The following is a 17,027-nucleotide window of genomic DNA, read 5'->3' on the forward strand; positions in this document are numbered from 1 at the left end:
CAAGGATGGTACTTCCTTCAAGGACAGATTGCATCGGATAGCAGGCGATGGTGGCTGGTCACACCCAAGAAAAACAGACGCATGAACTGTACCCTGCAGCTTGGGCAGCCACACTGGAACCTAGGTCTTTCTGTTTCTGCTCTGGATGTTAGGCCACGCTTCATTTTTCCCAGGTCAGGTCAACAGGCAGGGAAGCAGCAGGACCCCAGTTACCTCTGCTTCCTTCTGTAAACCCTCCTCTCCTCCCGCCACCCCATAGAGAAGCCGGGTTCTCTCTGAAGTTCTCTCTTTAAGTATGTCTGTTCTGGTATTCAACCTTTGTATAGAGTATTTCCTCTCAGCAGTTACATATCTTTGTCTCTAAGATCTCTAACTGATTTTTTTCTGTAACCACTGTTCTTATTTCATAATAGTTTGTCCTTGTTTCTTGGCTGCAATCATATCCTCCGTTTTCTCCCCAGAGTATGTAGTGTTTACTTAGAGTCCCGTTGGTCCGTGTTAGCTCTGTTTCCTCAGGAGTCTTTGCGTGGTTGGTGCTTTTCTCTTTCAGAGGGTTTGCTTTTGCTCAGATGTGTAGGGTTTCTTGCTTATGTGTTGATGCTCTAGAAATTGGAATCCCTCTGTAATCTGTTTTCTGCCTTTGTTTATACACAGTACTGGCGAGTCGGGTGGTCGTTACTTCTGCAGGTTTTAGGGCAGGAGGATTGGGATGTGCCTCAGCAGCTGAGCTTAGGTGTGTGGGGTATCCTTGGACCTCCCGGAGTCTGTTAGCCTCCTGGGGCTCTGCCCTATCCCTTCGCTTCACCGAACAACTCTTATTGTTCTTGTAGTGAAATGGAAGGTGAGGGCAGAGGGCAGGGCTCCATGGCTATCTAACTCCAGAATGTCAGCTTCTCTCTATCAGAGCCAGAGTCTGCTCTTGGCTTCCACTCCTCCCCTACCTGACATTTCTCTGCCTGTGGTGTCTCTGTGGCTGAAGCCTCTGGCTTCAGCTTCCCGTGTTTTCTCGTCGGCATTCCTCACGAGTTCAGGCTCAGTGTTGCTCACCGTCTTATTTTTGAGCAGGAGTGTTTGGAACCGTCGACGCATCACTTCTGTGGGTTTGACATAGGAAGGGGAGGAGGGGCTTGGGAGAAGGCGCAGCCTTGGACTGTGGCTTTGTCGTGGTGTCGAGAGCCTTCTTTGTGGCCTCGCGGTTTCTGGCTTCTTCCCTCGAGGGTGCTCGGGCGGTCTCCTTGCAGGTTCTCCCGCTGGGGGCCCCGACTGCAGTCCTCTGGTGTGGGGCAGTGTACCCTGTGGCCGACCCCTCCTGACCGTCAGCTCCCGTTGGTCCTCCCCTCTGCTTTGAGCTCAGAGCTGGCTCTTTACCTTGGGATCCACATCTAACCCCCTAGAAAACCTCTACCGTGGCGCCCACTGGTGGTGGCCACATAAGCTGTTTTAGAGACCCTCCGCCTCAATTCTGGGGCTATTCCAGCCAGCTTTTGGTCTTTAGATTTTTCCAGAAGAGAGTCAGCCATTATATACATATCTCCAAAAGCCTAGGGAATACACATCAAATTCTTGAAGCCCCTTTTCTTGGCTTCAAGGAGGAGAGGCACCCCTTTCCTTCCATCCTGGGGAGGTGGGGAGAGGGCCCACTCAGTACACGGACAGCTCTCCAGGGAAATCCTTCTTTGACAATCTTTCCCTGGTTCATCTTCATCTTCTGCTTTTCAGTAGATAATGAAAACTTCTACTTGAGGTAGGTAATGAACTAATGGTTGAAAAATGGGTTTCACAAGCTTTCAGCATGACCTGCCTAGCAAACTCACAATGACGGTAATGGGCTCAGGTTTGAGACATCAGTCAAAACTGCACAGGAAGGGTCCCATTTTAATGTCCTGTTACTTAAGTGTCTGTAATCTTGCATTTTCTTCTAAACGTACCTAATGGAAGATATGTTATTATACTATGTATAATCGGCCATCATTTTTTTTTTTCAGGGAGCTAGAGGACCTAATGGCTCAATTGGTGAAAAGGTAAAAAATGAAAAAGAAAAAATTTCTCCTCCTTCTTCCTGTCTCTCTGAGTTTAGTATCATTAAACTGTTGGGCTGAAGTACTAAAGATGTAAATGTCGTGGGTCAGAGAAAAACATCTGGACGGAGCTACTTGGGGAAGGCAGAACAGCTGGAGCTGGAGGAGAGTGAATGACCGGCAGGTTTTCTCCTGTCACTCCCTCCACCCAAATGCATTCAGCGAGCGCCGTCAGCTTATCTCCAGGGAAATGTCAATTGGCAAGACAGCTGTTTCTGTACCATTAAACAGCACCAATCACAGAATCCATCCATCTAACGAAGTTCAAAGAACAGTTTTCTGACTCAGGTGTGAATGTTGTTCCTTCCATGAATGGACCCAAGTCTAGTCAGCTTGTCCCCTTCCTCACAGGGTGATCCCGGCAACAGAGGCTTACCAGGACCCCCAGGGAAAAATGGACAAGTTGGCGCTCCTGGGGTCATGGGACCCCCAGGGCCTCCGGGACCCCCTGGGCCCCCAGGCCCTGGATGCACAGCAGGACTTGGATTTGAGGTATTTCCCTTCATCCCTGCGGTTAAAGGGCAACGTGTATTAAGGATGACTGGAAGGGCCAGCTAACTGGACGCCATGGTGCTGCTGGTTCCCCGGAGCCCCAGCTCCCAGCACCATGCCTGGCCCAGGGAGGGGTCTGGGAGTCAGATCTGAAATTCTTCTTCTTCCTCCCCTAGGATACCGAGGGCTCAGGCAGCATCAGGCACTTACATGAGTCCCTCTCTGGGCCGACGGCTTCAAGTGTAGGTTGACTTTTGAAACCTTCACTTTGCGGATTGTCATGCTTTCACGCTGGCGTGGGGAAGCTGTGGGGTGCCAGCCTGCTCTGTGACTTGCAATAATTCACACTCTCTGAGCCTCCGGCTTCCAGCTGTGCGGTGGGGAGACCAAGTGCTGGTTATAGTTTCTTTCTTTGAGGAACAGCATAGAGGTTTTGCACAAGATGTAATATGGGAAAACTTGAAAATCATCCTTCTCTCTTTCTCCCCAGTCCCTAACCATCAAGCATCTCAGCCTCATTGCCTCCTTTCTGCTGCCCTTTCAAGACTCGCGCTTCGCCCCATTTCAGAATCCTATGCTCCTAGCTGGTACCCCTGCCCGCTGCATCTTCCCCAAGGGAGGTGTGGTCCATCCTCTGTTATGATGCTTCTCTCAAGAAGACCAGTCCCCAGGATCTCATTATGTTTGTCAAGTGGTACCCAGAGCTGGGCACGCCAGTACAGGGGGAGCTGAGCATCACAGAGGGGAGCATCGCCGCCCCTCCATGATCGAATAGGAAGACCTCCCCCACCCCAGATGCAGAGAGCTCTGAGGGTCACGGTCAGAGGACACTTGGCCAGTGCTGGGAGGGGCCTCTGCTCCTCTTGCTGTCTGAGATGTTCCTTCCTTCTGGCTCCGTGAGGGGAATTTGCCCTTCATCTTTTGCTCCCATTATCAAGGATAAAATCCTTGTGAGAGCTTAGGGAGAGATGGCAAGATGGAAGACAGATGGAAAGTGGGCCAGGTGAACAGAAAAAAATTCAAAGAATGTTTGTTTGTTTGTTTGTTTTGCCAGGGTCCCAAAGGAGAAAAAGGAGACCAGGGACCTAAGGTGAGGTCATCGATCCGGAGTAGGGGTGAGAGAAGTGCTCATCCCGGTTCTGGGAGCACTGTCCATATACAGTGAACTTTTCCCCACCCTCACTGCTGTATCCAGGGTGACAGAGGGATGGACGGAGCCAGCATTGTGGGGCCCCCCGGGCCCAGGGGGCCGCCGGGGCGCATCGAGGTCCTGTCTAGTGTGAGTATCCCCAGGTCAGAGCACGGCTGGTGTTTCAGACTTTGCTGAAGGGGAGGGAGGGTTGTCCACAGCTTGAGCGCCTTCAGGGCGGCTAGTTCTGCAGGGGCGTGCAGCTGGCCTCTGGTGTTGGAGCTTCCGCCTGCCAGCACGGGCCGGCGTCTGTGCCTACTGTGGTACCTCTGTTGTCTCGCATAGTGTGTCCCCAACCCTCTCTTCTGGTTTGCAGCATTTGCAGTCAGAAAAATACATGTAACAGGGCTGTAACCGGCAGGCAAGGAACATAAGTGGGGGAGCCGGGGAGGAAGGATGGTTTAGGATATGAGAAATCAAGACAGATTTTCTGGAAGCAGTATCTTTGAAGAGGGACTTGAAAGCTAAGCAGGATTTACCAGGTAGGCGTGGAGGACAGGACTCCCAGGACTCAGGGGGTCGGGACTCAGAGCTGAAGCACAGAATAGAAAAACATGGGTGTATCCAAGGCCCAGGGAGCTGATGGGCATGGGGTTGTGTGGAGATTGATGGAGATTTGTAGAGAAGAGTGGGATGTGCTGGGACCTGATCGCAGCCCACTGGACATTAGAACGTCACATTTGTGAAAAATCGTGGCCCTTAGAAGAGAAATAATGTCGTACTGGTAGATGACAGAAAGACAGAAAGTCCCAAATAACTGAAAAAAAAAAAACAATGACTAGAGATCTTTAAGTATAATTCAAAAATATCAATTGTAGATAAGGATATGGTGAAATAGAAAAATCTCTTTGTTGGAAGTATAAATTGTATAGTTCCTTTAAACAGCTCTTTGGCGACGTGCTAATATGTTCATACTGAAAATTTCGACATGGAAAGACCTCCATGTCATATGATCGAGTTAAAAAAAGCAAGCTGAAGGGTAATACATATAGCCTGGTACCATTTATATAAAATAACCACTTAGACAGATATGTATAAAACACACACACACACCCCCAACAACACTATTTTCTGTGGGTATTAATATTATTCTTAATTTATAATTATATATTAATAACATAAATACAATATTAATTGTTTCAGTCACTCATTTTCGTGTCCAGCTCTTTGAGACCCCATGGACTGCAGCGTGCCAGGCTTCCCCATCCATCACTGTCTCCTTCACCATGTATATATTTTAAATTATAAAAATGTATAAAATTTTAATATTTAAAATTATACAAGAAAGAAGACATTCATATACTGTGCAATTTGAAGATTAATCAGAAGAGAAAGGTGACGATGTGGCTCGGGGCGGCCTTAAGAAGCGGGTGGAGTGTGTGTCGGCAGTGGGCGGGTGCTGTCTCTGCCTGCCTGCATCTGCCATCTGCAGGGTGACTTCGGTTCAGGCCTCCCTGCCGGGAACAAGGTGGAATATGTGCCACCCTCTGTCTCTTTGCCTGGTTTCTCTCTTCAGTCTTTGACCAACATCACCCAAGGATTCATGAATCTCTCGGACATTCCTGAGCTCATCGGGCCTCCGGTGTGTATCCACAGGTGCCCTGGAGTGAGGGCCTACCCAGATGCCCCAGTTGAACCTAAGTTGGGTGGGTTTGGAATCTTTGGGCTCCTGAAGCGCAGAGCGCACGTGTCTCGAAGCGGAATGGAAAGAGACTTTGTGTCTCTGAGAAGTTGCTGCAGCATTAATTTGATTCTGCTGGGAGTTTTGTCCAATGCGGTGGAAGCTTCCAGTCCCTTGCATCAGAAATGTGTGTAATGGAAATCAGAGAATCAGAAGTAACAAGTTAATTGACGTCTGAGCAATGCTTTGGGCCTGGTTTTGTTTACGTGGTCTCATTTCCCAGAAGGGGAGGAGCCTACCGCTAACGGGGAAACTGGCACACGAGGAGGGAATGTGCCTGGCTTCAGTCTTCCTGGCCCCGTTTAGAGATCAGGAACACACAAAGAAGCTCCCTCTTTTCTTCAAGTCCACAGTTGGTTTGTGACTCACCGGGACCTCAGAGGAAGGAAGCTTCCTCCTGCAGCCCGCGTGGTGGATTCCCATTGCATCTTCCACATCTGCTGGTGACAGCTGGGGCGAGAGGGAAGAGCTCTGGCCTTGAAAGCTTTGGGTTCCGAGTCCCCAGAGGGGTTGGCCTGAGCCCCTGCCATCCACATCCTGGGGAAAACTCAGCTCTCTCCCCAAGGCTCTTGCAATATATATCCTGAAACTAAATATCTGAGAGTTTCCTTTCAAGTCAGTGTCTCCTGCCGTGAGCCTCTGTTCATGGGTCATTTCACTCTCTTCCCCACATCTAAGGGGGCTCCCTTTCCTTGATTTCTACTAGAATCACCCAAAACACCCCAATAAGCAAACCCTAAAGCAAAGAAGCGAAAGTCATTTCACAAAGTTTTCTTCTAATTATTGGCAGCTTAGAGCATTAGGTGGCTTAATTCTAAAGCAAAACACAGCCTAAGATCTAAGAATCAACATCTCTTTTCTGAGTCCTTGGGCCTTGTCTGCCCGCACCCCAAGAATCTTCTTTCTGTCTCAATCCCTGTCCTTCTCTTTGGCAAGTCCAGGCCTTCAAGGGTATCTCTAAGGGAGGATCAAGGTTCTCCTGTTCAGATAATTCCCTCCCAGTTGCACCTTTATGCTTTTCCATCCCTGGGTTGGGAAGATTCCCCTGGAGAAGGGAATGGCTACTCACTCCAGTATTCTGGCCTGCAGAATTCCATGGACTGTACCGTACAGTCCATGGGGTCGCAAAAGTCGGACCTGACTGAGCGACTTTCACTTCCATCACTTTTCGTGTGTACGCTACTTATATGTTAGTATATAGTCCTTTGTCCCTGTTGCTTCTGCATCTACATGTTCAACCAGCCTTGGATTGAAAAAAAGACTGAAAAAAAAATCCTAAAGTTCTAAAAAGCAAAACTGGAATTTGCTGCATGCTGGCAACTATTTACATTGTATTAGGTATTATAAGTAATCTAGAGATGATCTAAAGTATATGGAGTATGTATATTGGCTATATGCTGACCATTTTGTGTAAGGGGCTTGAGCATCTGAGGATTTTGGTATCCACAGGGGATCCTGACACCTGTACCCCTCAGATACCCGGGGATGACTGTACATTGGGGAAGCTGTCGTTCAGTTATATCTCTGTATGTATATTCTGCCAAGCTCTGTGCCTTTAATAGGTGTGTGGGAGCTGGGCTTGGAGGAGGAAGTGTCCTGGCACCATGTGGAGTGAACCACAAATTTTCTGTTTCCTGGAGCCTCTAAAGCGGCTGGCCATTTAAAATTCTCCCTCTCACTGAGGGAAGAGAACTGAGTTCACCAACTGCCCCCACTTCTAACCCCAAATACCCCAGCACACCCTTGGGGCCCACTCCTCAGAGTTTGGGAACTTCTGAGAATATTTGTGAAGGTGAAGCCCTGCGTTCATTGCCCCAGGGATTTCTGAGAAGGAGGAGGAGTGGTTGGGGGTGGGGGAGGCTGGGACTTGCAGAGCCCAGAGTCCTGACGGGGCTGCAGAGGCTCCAGGCTTCTGGGCATTTCCTGGCTGTGTGCTAACTAGCTGTGTGACTGCATGGTCCCTCTCCCCGTGGAATGGATCACGAGTCCCACTGGGTGGGGACGTGCGTGGGCCTTTGGGAGGCGCCAGAGGCAGTGAGCCCCTGGGTGCAGGTTCCTGCTGGCCTGGAAGTGCTGCTGCTGAGCTGCCTCTTTGTCCTTCTGTGTTACAGGGCCCCGAGGGCATGCCCGGGCTGCCAGGATTCCCGGTGAGTACCACGGTAGCCATCCTCCTCTGTGCCCTGTGGCTGTGCACGTTCTGTTCCTCCCACCTGGAGTGCTATTCCTCTCCATCTGCACGGCTGAGCAGTCCTTGCTCACCTAGCCTTCCCTGCTTGCCCCACCCAGAGGGATCGTTCCCACCTTTGAGTTTACAAGGGCTTTATTTCCACCTCTTTTCTGCCTTCAGTAACAGTTATTTATGTCCCTATTCTTTTTTCCTCAACTGTACCATGATCAGCTTGCAGAGGATCGGGTCTTGTTCATCTCTTTCTAGCCCAGGGCCAGCCAGAGCCAGAACTGGATCCCACGGTTGGCTTCCTATAAATGCGAGTAGATGGATCAGTCATTTCAGGGAGCTAGAGTCAGAGTGGCAAATAGATGGGGAAACAGTGGCTGACTTTATTTTTCTGGGCTCCAAAATCACTGCAGATGGTGATTCTGGCCAAGAAATTAAAAGACGCTCTCTCCTTGGAAGGAAAGTTATGGCCAACCTAGACAGCATATTAAAACAGAGGTCCGTCTGGTCAAGGCTGTGGTTTTTCCAGTGGTCATGTATGGATGTGAGAGTTGGACTGTAAAGAAAGCTGAGCGCAGAAGAATTGATGCTTTTGAGCTGTGTTGGAGAAGACTCTTGAGAGTCCCTTGGACTGCAAGGAGATCCAGCCAGTCCATCCTAAAGGAGATCAGTCCTGAGTGGTCATTGGAAGGACTGATGCTGAAGCTGAAACTCCAATACTTTGGCCACCTGATGTGAAGAGCTGACTCATTTGAAAAGACCCTGATGCTGGGAGGGATTGGGGGCAGGAGGAGAGGGGGACGACAGAGGGTGAGATGGCTGGATGGCATCACTGACTCGATGGACATGGGTTTGGGTGGACTCCGGGAGTTGGTGATGGACAGGGAGGCCTGGCGTGCTGCGGTCCACAGGGTCACAGAGTCGGACACGACTGAGCGACTGAACTGAACTGAACTGAGAGTCAGAGTAGATAAAATTCCTAGAGAGAGAGGATGGTGGTGATGGGAACCGAAAGGGGGAATCAGAGCCTGGAAGCCCAGTAATTCGTAGTCTGTGTGCACCGTGCTATGGGGCTTCCACCATGGAAGGTGAAAGTGCGTTTCTGTGTAGGGAGTGATCGGTTGAGTCTAAATGTCTGCGCCTGCTCTGAAGCCCAAGGCTCCAGAGTGAGATCTGCACCAGAGTGAAATCTCTGTCCAGTACAGTGGTGACGTGTGTACTGCTTCCAGGATAGATGAGGGAAATTTATCAAAAAATGTAATAGAAATTTGTCATTGATGGTAGAATTATAGGTGGTTTCTTTTTCTACTATTTTATATTTTCTGAGGTTTTCTATTTTTTTAAAGGAGCATATGGTATGCTGACACTAAAAATACAGGAGAACTTGACATTAAAAAACAGGAGAGAGTGACAGCCACAGGGAAGACCTCTTAGTTAGGAAGAGAGAGCGAGACCTCTGAGCTCCAAGCCCAGCTTGGCTGCTCCAAAACCAGAGCGTGTTCCAGACACACTTGCCTGTGAATGACTGGTTCTGTGTTCCTGAGAGAGCCTTGGGCTTCTCAGAGGAGCCTTTGGGACCACTTACAGAGTAAGGAGGGGCCAAATAAGCAGGATCCAGGGCAGTGACAAGGCTTCATTTGATGTATTTTGTATATTGGGCTTTTGTTTAAGACTTTACTTGAAAAAAGGAATGAAAAGAGTTTCACTGCTAAAAAAAATAATAACAAATATTTGAGGGCCACTGCATTAACCCAGAAGAAAGGGACTTGTGAAAAGCTAAACTACAGTAAATTTCAACACTAAAAAGTGTTGAAACCCTTTTGGGGGGGTAGACGTCTGGCCGTGTGAGTCATCGTCACAGATCTTAAGTGTCTGTTGGAGCTGAGACGAGGTCACCTCTGACCGGGTGTGCAGAATTGGTTCTGCAGGGGGAAGGAATAGTGGAGGCAGCGGTGGGGGTTGGGGTGGGTGCAGACAGGCTAAGGGGACAGGCTCTCCCCTGCTGGAGTGACGGGAGTGGAGGATGAGGTGCCAAGACCAGGTGGGATCACTTTGGGTGTCAGACTAGGGTGTCTGGATCCCATTCCTTAGGGAGTGGGCAGCCAGAGAAGGAGTGGGAATCATGGAGGGTGGGTGATGGGGGAAGTGGGCTGCAGGACGGCCCCTAGGACCCATGAGTGAGCAGAGACAACAGGCAAGGCTGTTTTAGTGATGCCCGTTGGAGGCAACCATAGTTCAAAGAGAAATGGGGCCTCTAGGGCTCCTAACATTCTATGCTGTTTTCCTTCCCCCAGACCACTTAAAATGAGGAAAAACATCGTGACTGTGACTTCCACTGGCACTCTGTTCTTTTACTTTCGGGGGAAAAAGAAAGAAACCTTCGTTTAGTTAAAGCATTTTAATTTTAACAAACAACCAAATACTCTCCAATAACTCTTCTAGGGCCCAAGAGGTCCAAAAGGTGATACTGGCGTCCCTGGATTTCCAGGACTAAAAGGAGAACAGGTAAGAAGGGCCAGGTATCTGGGTGGGAGAATTTGCTAAATATTTCAAATGGGTTGAAAGGAGCTGTTCACTTTTTTAAAGTTTGAGATGTAACTCACATACCATCAAAGGCACCCCTTTCGGTTGTGAAATTCGGTGATTTTTAGTATAGCTGCGAGGTCGTGCAGCCACCACCACTGCCTAATTACAGAACATTTTCCTCATGTTGCAAGAAGCACTGTGTCTTGTGGCAGTCACTCCCCAGCTGTTCAGGTTCATGATGTCAGGGTTCCTCCAGGGTGCAGGTGCGGTGCATGGAGAAATAGATTCTTATAGTTGCAAGGAGAGCTCAGCCAACACTCCCCTGAATGCGCTTCCCACGAGTTCTGTGCTGGTCTAATTGCCTCCGCCCGGCTCTCCCGTTAGAATGTGCACTCCCTGAGGGCAGGCAGATCCACTTCCCTTTCTGTGGCTCCAGTACTTAGCACTGTGCCTGATATGTGAATGGCACTCAAGATATTTACTGGGTGAAAGGATGTATGAGTAATGAGTGCAAGAAATTCTTGTTATGTTATTAAATCTTTATGATTATTATAAGCTGGGGCATTCTGCAGTTGGTTAGCAGTCTTGGTCCAGAAGTTTTGGAATAAATATTTAGCATGCAGAGCACTTCCTGAGATTCCTCAGACATTGAAAATGACCTTTGTATCCGCCCACATTTGCCTCTTAGAATTGATTTCCCAGTTGGTTTTTATAGGTAAGGGGAGAGTAACATTTTCATAAACAGACTGCAGTGGCTCTGCATTGGATTCATTTGTTCATCCATCCATTTTTATACTCATCCTGCTTACATCCATTCCTTTTGATGCACCAGCCCTGTTTCTATGCTAGGTGCTAGGAACAGTGAGATAAGATGTGAGGAACAGACGTGCAAAGAGCCACAGAGAGACTGGTTATTGCTGTAACGGGGGGTCTATACAAAGCCAGCAGACGCAACCTGAGCCTGCGGGGCAGGGAAGGTGGGCGCGTCTCTAAGAGAAAGGACCTTTAGCTCCTCTCTTTCCTTCCTTCCCGAACCATTTCACACTAGCCCCAAGGAAGCGGAGCGAGTCTCTAGCGTGCGGTCCAGGGGGCAGAGGGCTCAGTGTGCTGGCTCTGAGTTAACATTGCGTGAGGCCTTGTCTTGGGTGCCTTTTGCTGCCTCAGGCCTGCAGAGAGGGTGGGGCCAGGGCAGCTCTGGCTTGCCAGGAGGCCTGGTCAAATCAGATTGGCTATTGCCCTAAACACTCTGTTTTCCATGTGGCAAGCTCAGGTGGATCTAGAAGGACCTGCTTGCTATCCCTGCCCCAACCCCCTGCCACCTTGGAAAGTGGGAAGAGCGCCCAGACAGCTCTGCTCTGACCCTGCGGCAAATGCACTTTCTCTGGCTTTACCTCTAACGCTTTTGTGCTTGCTTCTTCTCGCTGCTGGCGTGCTCAGGACCGCTTTTCCTCACCAGCTCAGTGGTAAGATCCGACTGTCAGGTGTGGGCGTGGGGGCCAGGGAGGAGAGACTGCTCGGATTGCTTTGGCGCGGCTGCCCTGGGTGCTTCCAGCCCTGTTGAAGGGAGACTTTCGTGTGGTCCAGCCCAGCTCTTCAGGGGCCAGCATGGAAGTTCGGAGCCTGAGTGGCTCCTCTCCCTGGCCTTTTCTCTGGACACATATCTTCTTGGAAGCCTCCTGGGATGGTAGGTAGCCCTGCAGACTGCAGGATTGGCGGCAGGATTCTGTGTCCTTGCCACCAGTTTCCCCATCTCCCCTATGTCCCAGCAACTGAGATAACTTTGCCTGATCAGGTGAGTGTTTGTACAGGAGGCAAAATTCCACATAGAGACTCAGGACCCCTGTGTTGAGAGAGGCCTCCACTGATCATGCTCCCACGGCTTTCCCAATTTTAGATATTTTAACAAGCATAAGGATTTTAGGGGAGAGCAGATCTCAAGTTGAGCTGTTAGGAACACAAGCCACTGAGTATATTAATGTTAGGAGCCAGAGGTTCTCAACGGGGAGCATACAGCCAGAGGTGGGGTGGACCTAGCAGATTAAGGTTCCTGGAGAATTAAGGTGGGGATGCTGAGCAGGCAGCAGCAGGAGCCCTGGAGGGGCTTGCAGGACCCCATCTGTGCTCTCAGACAGTAATGAAGTACATGGAGGCAACAGAGTAGACAGTATTTAACCACTTGGGAGGCTGTGCAGTATCGCAGCAAGAGGTCATGTCGGGGCAGGGGGGTTGGAGAGGCAGTTGGAAAGTCAACGAAATCATGGCAGCGAGCTTCTGGATAAGGTGGCGAGGCGAGGCCCAGCTTCATCGAACGGTTCTCTGGATTGCAGGGTGAGAAGGGAGAGCCGGGTGCCATCCTGACGGGGGATGTTCCTCTGGAAAGGCTGAGGGGCCAAAAGGTAACTATTCCTCTAGACCCTGAAAGAACGTGTCTGCTTCAAATCCCGTCTTTGTTTCTGCTGCTGACCGTGTTCCTCTGAGTGACAGGTCTTTGTCTCCCTGTTTTAGGGTGAACCTGGAGAGCACGGAGCCGCGGGACCAATGGTAAGCCGGAGCATGTTGCCCCTAAACTGGGGTTTGAAGCATTTATCGTACTTTGGCTCAGCTAGATTGAGTTGTGAAAATAAAAATGATATGGCAATGTGTGTGTATTAATGTATCAATGTATCCAGGGTAGGCTGACTGCAATTAAATAAAATCTCAGTGGTTTAGCATAGTCATGGCTTAGTTCTGACTTTTACAAAATCCACGGTGGTGGTTGCCAGTTGGGCATCTCCCCTCCAAGCAATGACTCGGGAGCCCATGATGCTTGGGTCCTGTGACTTCACTCTCTGGTGGATTCAGGTTCACACTGGCATCTTCCAGCTGGCAGGCCACGCTTGGGCAGGGGACAGACAATGGAAGATGATGAGCTCCACCTCTGGCCTCCACTGATGCAGGAGGCAGTGGGGTGGGTGGTGGGGGACCTTGGTCTAGCTGTGTGTCCAGAAGGAAGCAGGGAAGCAGATGGTGGTGAGCCCCACAGTTGTACCATGGGTCTTGCCAGCTACAGATTACCATTGTCCAAACAACCTGGGCCTTTTGGCTTCTGGTCTTAGATCTGCTGCTCATTTGCTGTGTGACCTCAGACAAGTCCGCTTCTCTCTCTGGGTTCTGTTTTCCCTTCTGTGAGTGAATACTAAATGACATGATTGGGCCTTTCTTGCTTAACTGCTCCAGGAACCTATAACCCATTCAGGCTTCTGAGCAGTTTTAAACTACCAGTTCTCTCCAGATGAACCCTAAACTTCCCTGTCATATATTTCTCCTCAAAGAACAAAGAAAACTCATGAAACATCCACTATGAGTTGGACAGGGATGCTTCAACACAGATCATCTCATTTAATTTTCACCATCCTGAGCAGTGAATGTCAGAATGCCCATTTTATAGACCGGGAAACTGAGGTCAAAGCAGTTAAGTAACTTGCCCACTGCTACACAGCTTGTTAATAACAAGCGGGGATTTGAACCAAACTTGTCAGAGTCTGTGTCCTGGTTTTTCCCAGCACACCTCACCGCCTCCAGTGAACACCTTCATTCTTCTGAAACATTTGGGGCTGGGGAATTGCACACTGGGATTTGAATGTGGGATTTGTTTGAAACTGGATCTCTGGACTGGGGAGAAAGGACCTCACTTTGCTCTAACAGGCACGTGTCCTTGAATGGTGTGTAACCTCCAAGGTGCATCCTTCAGATGACTTTCTAAGGCCTTTGATCCCTTCAGTTCAGTTGCTCCGTCGTGTCCGACTCTTTGCAACCCCACGGACTGCAGCACACCAGGCCTCCCTGTCCATCACCAATTCCCAAAGCTTGTGCAAACTCATGTCCATCAAGTCAGTGATGCCATCCAACCATCTCATCCTCTGTCGTCCTCTTCTCCTGCCTTCAATCTTTCCCAGCATCAGGGTCTTTTCCAGTGAGTCAGTTCTTCGCATCAGGATCTTTAGCATCTGTCCTTCCAGTGAATATTCAGGACTGATCTCCTTTAGGATGGACTGGTTGGATCTCCTTGCAGTCCAAGGGACTCTCAAGAGTCTTCTCCAACACCACAGTTCAAAAGTATCGGTCCTTCGGCATTCAGCTTTCTTTATAGTCCAACTCACATCCATACATGACCACTGGAAAAACCATAGCTTTGAATAGCTGGACCTTTGTTGGCAAAGTAATGTCTCTGCTATTTAATAGGCTGTCTAGACTGGTCATAGTTTTTCTTCCAAGGAGCAAGCATCTTTTGATTTCATGGCTGCAGTCACCATCTGCAGTGATTTTGGAGCCTCAAAAACTTAAGTTTGTCACTGTTTCCATTGTTTCCCAATCTATTTGCCATGAAGTGATGGGACTGGATGCCATGATCTTAATTTTCTGAATGTTGAGTTTTAAGCCAACTTTTTCACTCTCCTCTTTCACTTTCATCAAGAGGCTCTTTAATTCTTCACTTTCTGCCATAAGGGTAGTGTTGTCTGCTTATCTGAGGTTATTGATATTTCTCCCGGCAATCTTGATTCCAGCTTGTGCTTCCTCCAGCCAAGTGTTTCTCATGATGTACTCTGCATATAAGTTAAATAAGCAGAGTGACAATACATAGCCTTGATGTACTCCTTTCCCGATTTGGAACCAGTCTGTTGTTCCTTGTCCAGTTCTAACAGTTCTAACTGTTGCTTCTTGACTTGCATATAGATTTCTCAGGAGGCAGGTAAGGTGGTCTGGTATTCCCATCTCTTGAAGAATTTTCCACAGTTTTTTGTGATCCACACAGTCAAAGGCTTTGGTGTAGTCAATAAAAAAGAAATAGAACTCTCTCTTTTTCTGGAACTCTCTTGATTTTTCTATGATTCAACAGATGTTGGCAATTTGATCTCTGGTTCCTCTGCCTTTTCTAAATCCAGCTTGAATATCTGGAAGTTTGGTCCCTTAAGTCAGGCAGAATGGATGCCCTGAAGAGGCGTCCTTGGTCCTAGCTCCAGGCTAGGGCAGACTGGGAGAGTTTTGTGTTAGCTGCTGGTTAACCACTTACTAGGGCTTCCCAAATGGTGCTAGTGGTAAAGAACCCACCTGCCAATGCAGGAGACGTAGGAGGCTTGCATTCCATCCTTGGGTCAGGAAGATCCTCTGGAGGGGGCATGGCAACCCACTCCAGTATTCATGCCTGGAGAATCCCATGGACAGAGTAGCCTGGCGGGCTATAGTCCATAGGGTCGCAAAGAGTCAGACACAACTGAGTACTTTGCATCCATAGCCTGTCTCAGCACAGTCTATTTGCCATTTTTCAGGGCACGGATAAACATGTTATTAGAGTAGAAAGAAGTGGCTTGATAGGCCCCAGGGTTAAACCAGTCATTCCCCTGGGAGGCAGGACAGACCCAGCTGTGTCCAGTGGACATAGAGCCTGTCCTAGGAGGAGATCTTGCATTGTATGCGTCCAGGCACTGGAAGGCAGGAAGGCTCCTGCAGGAGGGTGGAGCAGTGTCTCTGGGAGCAAGGGGACACGGAAAGCCAGCCCTGGAATGGGGCCCGTGGGCAGGGGCTCATCTGGAGAGCTGGGATGCCAGGCCAAGACTCTGGTCATTAGGGACAGGTGGGAGCAAGGCAGGAACCAAATCCTGGAGCAGATTATTGGACTGGGCTGACGTAAGGTGTGGGGCTGGGCTGGATTATTTCAGCAAGGGGGTATGGAGAGCCCTGGGACGTGAGACTGAAAGCAAAGGTCCATGTTCTGAGCTGGTCCAGCACACAGCTCCCTGGGAGCTGAGGCCTGAGGCTCCTGACCTCTTGTTTCCTTGTTATTCCTGCCTGGCTGAGAGGGTTGGGTCCCGTGTCTGCGATGGGGGAGAGCCTGTAGGAGGGATGGAGCAAGTGGGTCCAGCTGAACTCAGAGAGACCAGCGGCCAAGGAGCCAGGCAGGTGGACACCTCGTAGGTTCTTGTCCTCCATCCTCCTAGCCATGGTTCATTGTCACCACTGCCCACACAGGTAGGCTGGACACCGCCCATCTCCCTGACCTTTTAGTTTCTGTTCGTTTGTTCCTTTTTTAATTGAAATATACGTGGCATACAGCACTGTGTACATTTAAGGTGTGCCTGTTGATTTGATACGTCTGTATATTGTAATGTGATTGCCGTTGAAGAGACAGCCGCTCTCTCACATCACATAATTATCATTTCTGTTTGTGGCTGGAGTAAAGATCTCGGCTCTTAACGAGTCTGAGGATTATAACACAGCGCTGTATTCCCCGTATCGTGCGTTGTTGGCTCTCCAGGACCTAGCTGCTCTAGTTTAGTTGCAAGTTTGTACCTTAAGCCAGGCCTCTTCTGTTCCCCCACCCTCCTGCCCTGTAACCACCTTTTTACACTGTTCTTTTTTACCATTTTGGCTCTTTTAGATTCCACATCTAAGTGACATCATACAGTACTTTTCTCTTTCTAATCTGGCGTTTACATTGCCTCCAGGGACCCAGAGGACCCCCAGGACACAAAGGAGAATTTGGCCTCCCCGGGCGACCTGTAGGTATCCGAGCTCCTCAGGCTGCAGGTGGGAGAAGGACACGCGGGCCGGGCTGGCCTGTGGGTTTACTGAGGCCTCTCTCGTGGGTTTCAGGGTCGCCCAGGACTGAATGGCCTCAAAGGCGCCAAAGGAGATCGAGGGGTCATGATCCCGGTGAGTGCCACACCAGAGGCCCAGCCCCACAACACCCAGGGGCGCGGCCCCAGGGCCAGGGTCAGGAGGGGGACTGGCCAGGTGCCAGGTCCCGGCGAGCGGACAGAGCGCTCAGGAGCGCTCCTCTTCGCCTGCCGCCCCTTCCAGAGATCCGCAGCCCAGCCCTGTCCTCAGGCTCATCCTCAGGAGGTCCTG

At 49.7% G+C, this 17,027-nt stretch overlaps 1 protein-coding gene across 4 annotated transcripts in view; it reads left to right on the top strand.

Moving 5' to 3' along the window:
• Positions 1-17,027, top strand: part of COL15A1 (collagen type XV alpha 1 chain) — a 101,646-nt gene that overhangs the window by 64,433 nt on the left and 20,186 nt on the right. For 3 of the 4 annotated variants that reach the window (XM_065907783.1, XM_065907785.1, XM_065907784.1), the window contains 12 exons: positions 1,986-2,021; positions 2,430-2,570; positions 2,747-2,812; positions 3,625-3,660; positions 3,766-3,849; positions 5,276-5,341; positions 7,552-7,587; positions 10,059-10,121; positions 12,470-12,538; positions 12,648-12,683; positions 16,625-16,678; positions 16,773-16,832. In XM_065907783.1, coding sequence (XP_065763855.1) covers positions 1,986-2,021; positions 2,430-2,570; positions 2,747-2,812; positions 3,625-3,660; positions 3,766-3,849; positions 5,276-5,341; positions 7,552-7,587; positions 10,059-10,121; positions 12,470-12,538; positions 12,648-12,683; positions 16,625-16,678; positions 16,773-16,832 — 747 coding nt within the window. The remainder of the gene's footprint in view (positions 1-1,985; positions 2,022-2,429; positions 2,571-2,746; positions 2,813-3,624; positions 3,661-3,765; positions 3,850-5,275; positions 5,342-7,551; positions 7,588-10,058; positions 10,122-12,469; positions 12,539-12,647; positions 12,684-16,624; positions 16,679-16,772; positions 16,833-17,027) is intronic. The other variant, XM_065907786.1, reaches the window with a different exon arrangement.

This window comes from Muntiacus reevesi, chromosome 17 (assembly GCF_963930625.1).
Source record: "Muntiacus reevesi chromosome 17, mMunRee1.1, whole genome shotgun sequence".
NCBI classification, from domain to species: domain Eukaryota; kingdom Metazoa; phylum Chordata; class Mammalia; order Artiodactyla; family Cervidae; genus Muntiacus; species Muntiacus reevesi.